The sequence below is a fragment of the Sciurus carolinensis genome, chromosome 3 (assembly GCF_902686445.1).
Source record: "Sciurus carolinensis chromosome 3, mSciCar1.2, whole genome shotgun sequence".
In the NCBI taxonomy this organism is placed as follows: Eukaryota; Metazoa; Chordata; class Mammalia; order Rodentia; family Sciuridae; genus Sciurus; species Sciurus carolinensis.
The window spans coordinates 5,978,112-5,991,345 of NC_062215.1; the positions used below are offsets into that span (position 1 = coordinate 5,978,112).

The 13,234-nt window shown below is 52.7% G+C and overlaps 1 protein-coding gene across 1 annotated transcript; it reads right to left on the minus strand.

The window, feature by feature from the left end:
* Window positions 1-3,457: 3,457 nt before the first annotated feature.
* On the minus strand, window positions 3,458-12,999 carry LOC124978919 (tripartite motif-containing protein 16-like). Its single transcript, XM_047542839.1, has 9 exons — window positions 12,967-12,999; window positions 11,956-12,131; window positions 11,339-11,382; window positions 10,442-11,109; window positions 8,838-8,933; window positions 8,428-8,661; window positions 7,277-7,439; window positions 7,028-7,090; window positions 3,458-6,266 (listed from the first exon to the last, which is right to left on the minus strand). Exons 1-9 carry the CDS (start codon window positions 12,997-12,999, stop codon window positions 5,710-5,712), a joined length of 2,034 nt encoding a protein of 677 aa, XP_047398795.1. The 3' UTR covers window positions 3,458-5,709.
* Window positions 13,000-13,234: the final 235 nt, after the last annotated feature.

The following is a 13,234-nucleotide window of genomic DNA, read 5'->3' on the forward strand; positions in this document are numbered from 1 at the left end:
ACCTGTAATTGTGTGCTGTGGAGGTGCTTAAATCTCAGCCTGACCAGAACTTGCACGGACACTGTCCTCCTCTGCCACAGCTTCTCTGTCTCTCTCTCTCTCTACTTGTGTGTGTGTGTGTGTGTGTGTGTGTGTGTGTGTGTGTGTTTGTATGTGGTGCTGGGGACCAAGCCCAGGGTTTTGTGTGCTCTGACCTACATCCCCAGCTCTTTTAATTTTTTATTTTGAGACAGGATCTCATGAAGTTGCTGAAGCTGGCCTCCAACCTGAGATCTTCCTACCTCAGCCTCCCAGGTTACTGGGATTATACTCATGTGCCACCATGCCCAGCTACCAGCTCCCTATTATTCACATGTGTCACAAAATATTCTGCTTTTGATTTTTCATCCAACTGATAAAACATATAAAAACCATTATTAACTCACAAGTCACACAGAAACAAGTGGTGGTCTATAAAGTGCTGATCCCTGATGTAAAGAATTCTGTGATTAACTTCTGTTCCACTAGATCATAAGCTCTGTGAGGACAGGAACACTGTAGAGGTTTCTGCCACGCTCCGTGTGGATGAGAAAAGGGTTAACTGCCGGAGGGCGATGTTGGCTGTAAATCAACTACTCATAAATTTACCTAATCAATAAACACACAAGAGCCAAGACTCTTTTCAAATGGGAGGGTGCGTGATACCAGATCTGGCCTCTAACAAGATGGAGTAGCCCAACTCTTCTTTACTTACAGTCACATAGGTAAAGGGGCCGGGTGGGAGGGGCTTCTTCTGTGATGGACAGGAGGGGGTGGAGTCAGGGCAGCCATTTGCTCCGGAAAGTTATCATAGAACCAGACAGGGAACAGCTCCCACACAGTGCCACATACTCCCCCAGCGATCTGGGACAGTCCTCCATGGCTGCCAGTTCCTAGGAGTCAGGCCTCAGTGTCCCATGGCTCAGCCCGTCTAATTCTGCTAGATAAGGAGGGCTCCCCACAGACCAGGTCTGTCTTAGCTCACCAATGTGTTCCTACTGCCTGACACAGGGTCTGAAAGCACAGTCCCCTACCCCTATCACATCCGTTTAGTAAGTCCAATTAGTACACCATCAACTCACTAAATCTGCTGCCCGGTGATACCATCATCATCCACTCCCAGATTAGAAACCCGAGGCACAGAGAAGTTGAACAATCTGCTTGAGGTCACACAGTTGCCCATGGCAGAGCCATGATTTGAACCAGCTGTCTGGTTGTAGTCCATGTGCTTTCCCACCATATCTCTTCTCACCCAGCACGGACGTCCTCCATACCTCAGGTCACCTTCAGTCCTTCCTGACCCCTGCAGTCAGATGGCTCCTTGGCCATCTCAGTGGCATCACCATGGTGACTGATGTCAAGTGTGCCCCCCCAACCCCCTAAGCTGTCCTGAGGCAGAGACTGGGTCTATCTTGCTCCCTGCCACATCCCTTGTCAAGCTTTGTGTCACTTAGAGGACATGGGGCCAGGAGCTACTCAGGGGACGTGTATGGAGCACAGGGGTTGCTGTGTGAAACAAAAGCAACAAAGGCATTGGTCCTCCAGGTGGAAGAGTCTGCAGCCGCTAATGAGGCAGATGCTGCTTCCAGAAGCACCTGGCAAGACACCAGAAGCTTTTAAAACTATGCCCTTGGACTTCTGCCACGTGGACTACTATTTATTTTGGCAAAGGGGAACTGTGAACGGATGTTATTTTAACTTAACTTCAGAGTAGCAGCATACACGCACGGTAATAACATCAGAGTTGCTCTCAGCATTTTGGGTGGGTTTTGTTTTTGTTTTTGTTTCAGGGCTGGGGATGAAAACCAGGGCTTCACACATGCTAGGCTGGTGCCTCACCACTGAGCTACATCCCCAGCCCTCAGGTGTGGCCTCTGCCCTGCAGGACATTCCACATCCCTGAAACTGCCCCATTGTCCAGCCACTAAATTCCGTGAGCACCCTCCAGATCTGTGACACCTCCGGCTGGGTCGAAGTGACCAAGTCACTTGCCTGGGGCTCAAAATTTAAGAGGACACCAAAAATCTCAGTAATCAAGGTAGAAAAATTCATGCAATGTTTTTAAAAAATCGGGCCAGTAAACTATGGCCCTTGAAGTGGTTACCTGCTTTGGTGAATAAATTTCATTGGAACCAGGGCTAGGATTAGTGTCAGGGAGCGAGGCGTGGAGTGCCAGCACCAGTTCAGACTTGGTCTTTATTTTGATATTTTGTCTGTTTTTAATATTTTGCATTAATTTTGAGAAATGTTGCATTAACATATTACTTTTTTGATTATTGAGTTCACACCCTCCCTGGCCTCACCCTTGGTCCCTGCTTTGCTCAAAGTAACCCTTGTTTCCCAACTGCCCGATCTGAGAAGCCCAGGGAGTCTACAGTCCTCAACAGATATGAATATGTCCCTGTGCATACCTTTTTATTTTGGTACCAGGGATTGAACTCAGGGGTGCTTAATCACTGAGCCACATCCCCAACCCTTTTTATTTTTAATTTTGAGACAACATCTCACTAAGTTGCTCAGGGTCTCCCTAAATTGCTGAGGCTGGCCTGGAACTTGCCATCCTCCTGCCTCAGCCTCCCGAGTCGTGTGGATTACAGGCACACGCCATCATGCCCAGCTACTGCGCATGCCATTCTGCAGCCAGGAAATAGGTTGGTAGAGGTAGAAACTTCAGGCTACGAGGGAGGTGGAGATGGAGATAGGAGAGACAGGCAGGTCCCTTGCCCCCACCTGGCTGTAGTAGGCTCAGTTCTTAGCTTCATGAGGAAAGGGGTAGTGAAGGAGGAGAAGGAAGTAGGGGAGCCCCATGTTTGGGCCACCCATGCCGGGCCTTACCTAATCCAGGAAAGGATCCAAGTGGTCCCGCCCTCCAGTGACAAGGAGGGGAATTCCTTCAGTCTTGTGTCAACTCTTATTAAGCACCTGCTGGGTCAGGCATGCATTGAGCACGGGATAGAGCCATGCCAACCCTAAGTCTGATGGCGAATTCACAGGCAGAACACCTGCAATGTGGGTGCCAGGAGGGGCGGCTGTGGAGAGTCTTCTTGGCACAGGAAGGAGGAAATACACCTCCCCTCAACGGCCTTCCTTCCAGGAAGAGTGCAGGGGTGATGCTCCCGCTGCGGGAGGCAGGGCCTCCGCCAGGGCTCCGACTCCTCTTCCCACGTTTGCCCGAGCAGGCTGCCCTTTGGTGTGGGGAAGACTAACGCTTCCTTCCTAAGGCTCTTGTCATCTGGTCCTGCTTCCCGCCCTGTCCACCTGTGGGAATAGGATGATAGCATGCTGCCAGCATCCTTTGGCCCTGCTGGGACTCTCCCAAGTCTGGATCAAACTTGGTGTAACATGGAGAAAGCAACATCTGTGGCTTTGGCTGGGTTGCCTCTTGCCACCACCTTTAGTGGGAACCAGAAAAAGATTTAAAAGATTAAATAAAGCCATAGGACACGTTTGCAGCTTGTGATAATTATGCATCGTACAAGTGAACACATTATTTTTACATTTTGAAAGTAACTTAGGAAAATGCATATAGGTTATAACTGTTTCCTGGTTTTCTACATCTCCAGCTGGCCTGTAGCTCTGTTTGCATAAGACTGGGAGGAGATATTCCAGGGAGGGTCTTGAGGGAGGAGAATATGGGTGGTTTTCTCTGTCTCCCTATTGTGCGAGTTCTCCACAACACCACATCAGACAAGAGGCTGATAATAATGGTGAAGAGTGTAGGCTGCTCCCTGGCATGGTGGCACACGCCTGTCATCCCAGTGACTCGGTAGGCTGAAGCAGGAGGATCGCAAGTTAGAGGCCAGCCGGGGCAACCTAGCAAGACATTCGGCAACTTAGTAAGACCCTATTTCAAAATTAAAAAAAGGGTTTGGGGCACAGCTCAGTGGTAGGGCACCCCTGGGTTCAATCCCCAGAACCAAAACAAAAAACAAAACCCCCAGCTGTTTGAGAAATCCAGTAAACCACACAGGCCTTTGGAGGCGAGCTCCTCACGTACACCCTGCTGCTAAGAATAGGCATCCTTGGAGCTGGGGGAGAGGGAGCCCTCCTTTGCAGCCCCCTGCTGGGGGAGACCTGGAGATCCATGTGGCCCTATTGTGTTCATTAGCCTCCTCAGTATCTTCTGACCTCGGCCCAGGCACGAAAAAGACTCAGCCCTCCTCTGGCTTCCCCTTTGAGTCAGGAACAAGGAAGATGGGGTGTGCTGTGGGGGCAAAAGAAAATTCCAACACGGGGACAGACTTTCATCTCACTACTCGTTAAGCGCAGGGACAGCAGCCTGTGGGGAATAAAAGTCACTAGAGGGGCTGGTGCTGTAGCTCAGTGGCAGAGCCTTGCCTAGCATGTGTGAGACACTGGGTTCAATCCTTGGCACCTCATAAAAATACATAAAATAGAGGTACTATGTCCATCTGCAACTAAAAAGGAGAAAGTCAGGAGAGCCGAGCTGAGTGAAGACTCCAGGGAGAAAGGTCACCACGAGCTGCACCTCCGAGAGAGCTTCAGAGCGCACCCCACACCCGTTTTCTTCCTGCTCTGCCTCCTCCAAAATAAACGCCTCAAGGAGAAAATAGGGTCACTTATTTCCCCAGAAACCAGGTGAGCAGGGGTGGAATTCCAGAAACCTTGTGGGTGCCATCTAACCTGGGTGCCAACTGCTTTGCCCTGAGGGATTTTCTCTCCCATGACTTGCACCATTTCCTTTTCAGAGTCAAACATTAACTTTTAGAACCTCACTTTGGATCCACAGGAACTGGGGCTGGTTGAGGCTGGAAATACCAAGGTGGTTTTTTGCTGGGCCAGAGTCCTCAGCTTCTCCAGGGAGGACCAGACCCCCAAGTCTTGGCCCTGCCAAGGTCCCTAGGCAGAGAACTGTCCTGGATCCAGCCTGTCCTCAGACATGCACACATCCCACTGGACAGGTCAGATGGCAGAGGTTCTATTCCTTTGGAGCCCCGAGTGGAGTGGGCTCATGACTTGTGGGGTAGGGAGCCTGTCTTAGGAGCCTTAGGTGGGTGGAGGGTAGTCTAAGTTTACCCACCCAGCAGGGCAGCTGACTTGAAAACACTAGTGGTGGGAGAAGCCCTGCTTTGGGCAGTGGGGTCCGCAGGCTGGGCTACTGCCTGGCCCTTGGACTTCAGCCTACCAGTTTTGAATCTGAGATAGTCCTGGATTCCTCCATCTTAACCCCCTAGTGACCCGCTAAGCTAGGACTTCGACCATCCCTACCCGCTCCGCCTAGTGCCACTTCTACGCTTGGCCATCTGGGGAGGGAGAAGTCAGAAGTCAGCTGGCCCAGACTCAGGCAGCAAGGCATTGGGCGGACAGGCCCCAGTGCTGAGGGACAAGGATCAGCCGGAGGACCAAGGCCAGGAGCCTCTGTTGGGGTGGGAGATTCGTGTTAGGCTGAGCACAGGGGCAGAAATGGCTTCTTCCAGGGTTCTAAGGCTTGTCCCCATCCCCGGAGGAACTCCAGCCTGGTTCTTGTGGCCACGTCAAAGAACAGATCAACCCATTGGCAACTCCTGGGACTGCCTGGCAGGGGCTGCAGCCCGAAGCAGGAGGGCCGCCCACCCTCCACCCTGGACGCCAGGAACCACGCGGCGCCGGCCACCTCCCTTCACGGCTCTGCCCAGCCGGCGCTCAGAGTCCAGCTTTATTGGCCGTCACCCTGAGCCGGCGGGGTGCCGCCTACGCCTCGGGGCGCTGCTTGAGCGTGACCGAGGCTCCGCTGCTGACCATGACCGCGGGGAAGAGCGGCTCGAGGAAGGTGACGAGGAAGCGGTAGAGCAGGCTCACGCCGCCAGCCACGCCGTAGAAGGAGAGGCAGCCGGCGCCGCAGTCGAGCGCCACGCCCAGCGTGCGGTGGTAGGCGCCGTGCAGCACCGTCTGCGTGTTGTTGTGCCACACGGAGAACTTGAGCGAGTCCCACTCCAGGCACCACGAGTAGGGGTTGCGGCCCAGCAGGTAGACGATGTTGCGGCGCGGGAGGCCGTTGAGCGGCGGGCTGCGGCGGTAGGTGACGCCCAGGCACATCCACGAGTTGGACACCTCCGCCTCCCAGTAGTGGCGGCCCTCGGACAGGCTGCGGGAGCACAGCACCTGCGGCCACTGCTTGAAGCCGGGAACCGGGCCGCCCGCGGCCGTGGGCTCCAGGAGGATGCCCAGGTTCAGCACCGAGTGGGTCTCCTTGAACAAGAACAGCTCCTCGCTGGCGGTGGAGGGGTCGAAGTTCAGGTTGCAGTAACCTGGGGCGGGGCGAGTGGAACCTGGGTCAGCGCCCGCAGGGCAGAGGGCTGGAGGTCTCTGAAGGGAGAGGGGTGCTAAATGCCATGGCTCCTAGGAGTGGCCTCTCCACCCAGCCCCTTTAAACCCTCCAACTCTGGTCTGGTCCCCGCAGACACTGTCTGGAGGCAGGATGACCTGGTCACTCGCCAGTGTTCCACTTTCTGTAAGGGGCTCAGGGGCTCGGGCAGGAGTCCCCCTGCCTCTCCCAACAGATCCTAATGTAATCTCCCATTTTATTTGTTTAGGAAACAAAGCTGAATAGGACTGAGGGACAGTGAGCCAGAGGGGGACAGCAAAGACAGTACAAACTTTACCCTCAGACTCTCAGAGAAGCCTTTGGGATTTGGCCCCAGGCCCAACCTGGATGAGGGACTATGGGAGCAGCCAATGAATGGGGAGCTTGTGTCTGAGGAAGACATGGACAGAGGGCGTTCGCTTGGGCTTGGCTTGAGCCCCAGCTGAAGGCAGATGTCCTGCCACACAAGGTCTAGGGAGCCACAGCAGAGCTGGCTCTGAGGCAGGATGGGACAGGGTCTCTTCCCCTTCCGACCAGGACCTAGGGCCCAGGACAAGTCCTTTTGGGATCTGCAGCCTGGAGTGAGAGGTCAGGCAATGCCCTGGAGCCCTGGCCTGAATGCAGGTGGGACTGGGTAGCTGAGGCATCAGGGACCCTACTCCCCTCCCCCTCCCCCTGAGGCTGGGCCCAGTTCCAAGGACTCACATTGGAGGAGTGTTTTCCTGTCCGTGGTTAGCGGCAGCACCTCATAGGAGTTCATTCTAATGCCTGGGGGAGATGGAGGAGCTTTGCTGAACACCCTCTCATAGCCCATACTTCTAGAAAGAGGCAGGGGCATCCAAGAGATGGTGTCACTTGGGGAAGGTGCACATGGGCAGGAAAGACTCCACAACCACTGCCCTGCAGGGCAGTCCCACCACCAGGAATGCAGGCCCCAGGCAACTGGAAACTGACCCTTCATCAGGAGCTGGTTGATAAAACTGAGGCCCATGTCCACCAGCTGGGTCCGGAGCTCAGCAAGGGTCTCTGGCAGCTGGAGGAAGCTCTGGGTCTCCTCACAGTTGGTGCCCATCAGGGGTTCCATGCAGACTGGGATGTGCTTCAATTTGGGGAACTCCTGGCATGCAGGGAGGGGCAGGGGTCAACCATGTTAGCCAGGGCCCAGGCAGATCACAGGGACTCTCGCTTACAGCAGGGGCCCAGTAGGCCTGTTTTCAAACCTGAGCACCTCTTTCCCCTCTTCCTAGTTGTCTGGACATCTGAGGTTGGGATTCTGCCAAGGACTAGGACTCTGTGGCTTAGGGCATTGAGTGAACAACTGAAGGATTTTGGTTAAGCCTTGAATTGCTTAATGAAAACCACTGCCAAGTGTGTCCTATTTGTGTGTGGGGGGGGGCAGGCGGGGGGGGCAAGGTGAAAAATATTCCTCGAAATCTGTGTGATGGCAGTTTAAGAAAGAAGGTCTACTATGCTAGGAGGTCCCCAGTGCAGGATTTGAGCCCCACTCATAGAGCACTGCTGCCACCTTCTGGCCAGCTACATGGCCTCCTTACCCCCAACCCACACCACACCCTTGGCAGCAGCACCAGACTGGGCCATGTGGCCAGGGCTAGGGAGGAAAAGGAATTTAAAAAAATATATATTTTTAAGATGTTGATAGACCTTTATTTTATTCATTTACTTATATGTGGTGCTGAGAATCGAACCCAGGGCCTTATACATGCTAGGCAAGCGCTCTGCCACTGAGCCCCAGCCCCAGCCCAGGAGAAGGGATTTTTGATATATGGATTGTCCTACTCTCGGTTCTGACATTGGAAAAACTTAGACTGTGTTAGATTCCCAGAATCCGAGGGCACACCCCACCTGTTCTAGGGGATTCAAGGTGGGAAAGTGAGGATGAGCCTGAGCCATGTGGACCAGCAAGAGGCCGAGAGCGTTGGTGTCTAATCAGGATGGAGACCTGGGGCTCCTGAGGCAGGGGATGGACATAGTGACGCAGCGCCACCTGCTGCTCACTTGGGCTGAGGTCTGGGCGGGTCTGGTGTGCTGGTGGGTGGAGGGAACATGGAGACAGTGACAGGGCCTGAGCCAGAGTGGGGTCTTGCCTGCAGGAATTGCTCATCACTTCGGTTGGTGAGCAGGGTGTGGAGCCAGACACTGTCCCCCTCCAGCTTCAGGAGCCGGTTGTGACTCTGCTGGATGGAGCTGCCCAGCTTCTCCAGGGCGGTCGCCTCCTCTTTCTCCACAAAATCCAAGACCTTTATCTGCAGCTGTTTGACCTCGTGAATGATCTCTGAGAAGCAGGTTTTCACCTCATCCCGCATTGTCTGGATCAGTTTCTGAGTGGGTTAGTAGACAAGCGTCTTTGAGCCCCACTTCTGTACCCTCTTGCCATGGTCCTGTCTGTCCACCTGTTCCTGCTACCCCACCAGCCCCTCCAGACCCAAGAGGTTTCCTCAGCCTGATGCAGGACGCTGGAGCATCCTGGGCCTGGTTAGGGGAAGGTCCACCTTACCGAGAGAAACGTCACTCGCCCCTGGTGCTTCTGGCTATCAGAGGCAATGATTAGCATCTCATTCTCCACATTGGCCTGAACTTTCCGAACCTCCATCTAGGGAAGAGGGAAGAGGAGGGGCCCCGATTCAGAGAGGGGCCTTGGAGAAACCCTGCTGCAAGCAGCCCCTTGTCTGAGCCCAGAAGAGATGTACCTCTTGCATTCACCTGCTGACCTCAAGGAGAATGAAGAAGACCAGAGCCAAAGGGTGGACAGTGCTGGTCCACCACCCCTTTGCTCCTGGTCTGTCAACTACTGAGAGCCTGTGCCCATTCACAGGAATGAGGTTCACCGCTCCTAACAGCGATGACCAGGGTTTCAGGTCACAGGGAGGGGCTGTGAATTGGCTTGACATAAGCGGGAGGTGGTGGGGCCAGGTGAGGGATAGCAGTCACACAGTCACCTGGGTTCCCTGGAGCCATGCTGCCAGGCCCACGTCCTACATAAGCCCATCACTTCTACCCCTTCCAGCAACTGGCATTTGCATTGTTAGATTCCGTAACGGTGCTCTGGCAAGTGCCTGTCCACAGACTGTTGCTGGGCAGACCACAAAGTGATGTAGTGCTTCTTTCTTTGAGAAAGTGTTGCAATGGAAAAGAAAGTGTCCCTCAAACTAAATGGTGCATTTCTTGATGAAGTTGGTTTACATTCTGACACAAGGGCCTTGTCTTGCCACAGACTGCTGAGCAGCGGCTCTGTTGGAATAGCACTGTTATAGAGTAGGTAAGACTGGGTATTTAAAAATACAAGAATTTCTCTGTAAAAACTCAACTATATTAAATAAAATTCAGAAGTAGAGAAAAGCAGGGATGCTTTTGTACTAACCTGATGCTTTTGTCCTCTTTTTTTTTTTGGGTGCTGGGGATCGAACTCAGGGCCTTGTGCTTACAAGGCAAGCACTCTACCCACTGAGCTATCTCCCCAGCCCCAACAATCTTAACATTTTTTTTTTTTTTTTTTTTTTTGCAGTGCTGGGGATTGAACCCAGGGCCTTGTGCTTGCAAGGCAAGCACTCTACCAGCTGAGCTATCTCCCCAGCCCTGTCCTCTTATTTTTTTAATGGTACTGGCGATGGAAGCTAGGGGCTCTCTACCACTGAGCTACATCCTCAGCTCTTTTAAAATTTTAACTGGAGACAGGGTCTTGCTAAGTGACTGAGGCTGCCCTTAAACTTCCCGTCCTCCCGCCCCAGCCTCCCAAGTTGGGATTATAGGCACGTACCAACATGGCTGGCTTTACTTGTACTTAATAATGTTGAAGTAGACTGAAAAGTTGTTGGGTTCCACCCCAATACAATTCTGCCTCCTATTCATTTAACTCAACAGTGCTTTGTCATGTCATGACACAATCCTAGTGACCATCGCCTATCAGCTGTGTGATATTTACACACACACACACACATATATATTTTTAGATAAGTTCTCACTATGCTGCCCAGACTCTGGAACCTCTTGTGATCCTCTTGTTTCAGCCTCCGGAATAGCTGAGGCTAAAGGCACACGCCACCACACGCATGCTTTTCCTCTTAGGCAATGTGACGGACCCCTCCTCTCCTGCCAGCTCACCTCCTTGCGGGCTCGCTCCTCCTCCAGCGGGGCCGTTTCGTGGTTCTTGTGCTCCTCCAGCAGGCAGGCTCCACACACGCAGCAGCCCTCCGTGCGACAGTACAGCTGCCGCAGCTTGCGATGCTTGCGGCACAAGCGGGTCTTGAGATCCCGCACAGGTTCAAGCAGCTGGTGGCTCTGGAACATCTGGTCCTCAAAGTGGCTGCGCAGGTGCTTCTCGCAGAGAGAGGCCACGCAGTGCAGGCACGACTTGACAGATCGGAGCTTCTGCGGGGAGCAGAAGTCGCAGGGCACGTCCCTGGGCCCAGCTGTGTTCCACAAGGGCCCCAAGGCCTGATTCTTGGACTGGGTGAAGCAGGCCACCATCTCCCCGAGGATGACATTCTTGCAGAGCCGGGGCCTGGAGGGGAAGCTCTCTCTGCACTGGGGGCAATAGTGGGTCTCCCCTGTGGCAGCTTGGTGGTCCCAGAAACTTTGGAGACAGGTCATGCAGAAGTTGTGGCCACAGGCAGTGGTGACCGGGTTGTGGAACACCTCCAGGCAAATGGGACACAGAACTTGGTCCTCAAATGTACGGAGAGCATTGTTACTCATCAGGAGCTGGGCTTGGGAAGGTCTCGAGGGCTGGGCAGGGGGCTGTGGGGCTGGGACTTGGTCCTGGGCTGGCCCTGGGAAGACATAGCAAAGCCACCCTAGGGTCATGCTTCAGGGGGTACACCCGCGCTGTCTGCCCATGGGGTACCCGGACTGTGTCACCAGTCAACCCAATGGGAGGTGTACCCTGGGGATTGTGTTTTTGTCCCAGCCCCAACTGTGGACAAGAGGGCCAAGGGCTGTAGGAAGGTGTTTCACCCCACTTCCTTGGTGCTTGGAGGAAGTGAGAACACAAGAACTCACGTGCAACTTGCTGCATGTCAAGGAGAGCCAGGTACGTTGCTGCCCTGCGTAGAGAAGGGAAGACCCTGGGGCACTCAGTGTGGGCACCTTGCCCAGCCCCACTCACCAAGTACCCCACCCAAAAGACCCTTGCCATAATTAAGCTTCTCTACTTGTCAGAAAGATTTTTACATAGGATATCAGCAAAAAACTTCTGCAGAGGGTTTGTAGCTTCCTCTTTTTATAAATGCCAGTTTTGCAGAAAAATAAAAAAATCTTGCAAAACCTCTTTCTAGTCTAAAAAAAAAAAAGGAACAAAAAGCACTTTTCATATACACCTTCAAGCTCCTCCTCCCACTGGGTATAAAGTTTAAAGAATTTCCAGACTCAGTGTCCAGAGATTTTTTAGGCGGTAGATACTCTGGACCACTGTAGCTGAATAAACCTGCTTCCTGAAAATTCCTCAGGGTCCAGCCTCTTCTGTCCTCATCAACCCCAAGGGCCTCACTTCTCTTGGAGTCTAGTGGCCGCTCTCTCACGTTCCTTTGGCTGCTGGTCTGTGGTCTCCTTGTCTAGGTGGTTCCCCTCCTTAAGTACTGGCCCGGCTTTGCTCCCCGACGTCACAATTCAAGTGCAACCGGCCCCTGCATTCTGCTTGTGATGTCAGCAGAGCATGGCCCTGTGCCACCAGAGGTGCCTCAGTGCTGGCGCAGTCTGCCCCCTCACGAGCAGCGGATGCTCCCTCGTCCCTGGAGGTACAGTAGCCAGTGGCACTGGGGGTCACGTGCAGTGGATCTATCAGACTCTCGTATTTCTGACCAGAGAGGGAAAAACAGCAAATGAGTCACAGCAGGATGTTGGGCAGCAAGCTTGATCTCTTTGGACCATGTATTCATGTCTCTTCTCCTGTGAATCAACAGGGAGGATGTATAGGTGACATTTCAAGGCCCCTTCTTGGTCTAAAGTATGTTGATCCAAGCATTACCTGATCAGAGACCTTTCTCTTTTTTAGAATTTTTTTAGATGTTGATAGATCTTTATTTTATTCATTTATTTTTATGTGGTGCTGAGGATCAAACCCAGGGCCTCACACATGTTAGGCAAGTGCTCTACCACTGAGCCACAACCCCAGCCCTAATCAGAAATCTTAAAGAATGTTTCTTCCACTCTGATTCTGATCCTTATAATAGAGAGAGAGAGAGAGAGAGAGAGAGAGAGAGAGAAAAGACTGTCATTAGACCGTAGTCCAAGGAGGTCCTTCCAAGGGGCAATAGAATCTTAATTTGGCCTGGGTTGGTATTTATGCTGCTGAAAATAATTCTAGGATGTGACAAAAGCAAGGCACAAACAAACCTGGGTGAAGGGGTGCACGCCTGTAATCCCAGGGACTTAGGAGGCTGAGGCAGGAGGATCGCTGTTCAAAGTCAGGTTTAGCAAAAAAAGTGAGGTGCTAAGCTACTCAGGGGGACGCTGTCTCTAAATAAAAGCACAAAATTAGGGCTGGGGATGTGGCTCAGTGGTCAAGTATCCAAGTTCAATCCCTGCTACTCTACCAAATAAGTAAATAAGTAAGTAAGTAAATAAATAAATAAATAAATAAATAAGGCAAGGCACAAGCCAAGATTAATTAAAGGCCAGCAAAAGTATACATGCCCCAAAGGCAGGTTGTGGGCATCCCTCATCTCTCGAATCTTGGAGAAGAGGAGTGACACACAGGGATTGAGCTTTCTGACTTTATATATGATTGGGCGGTTGTGCTAAGGATGGAACCCAGGGCCTTGAGCATGCTAGGCAAGCACTCTACCACTGAGCTGTGTCCCCAGCCTTTTCTGTGGTTTTCCTGGGAAGAAATGTGCAGGTTCTCAGGGAAGCTTCTTTGAAAGTCAAAATCCCATGTCAATCTTCTGTGTGGTTCAG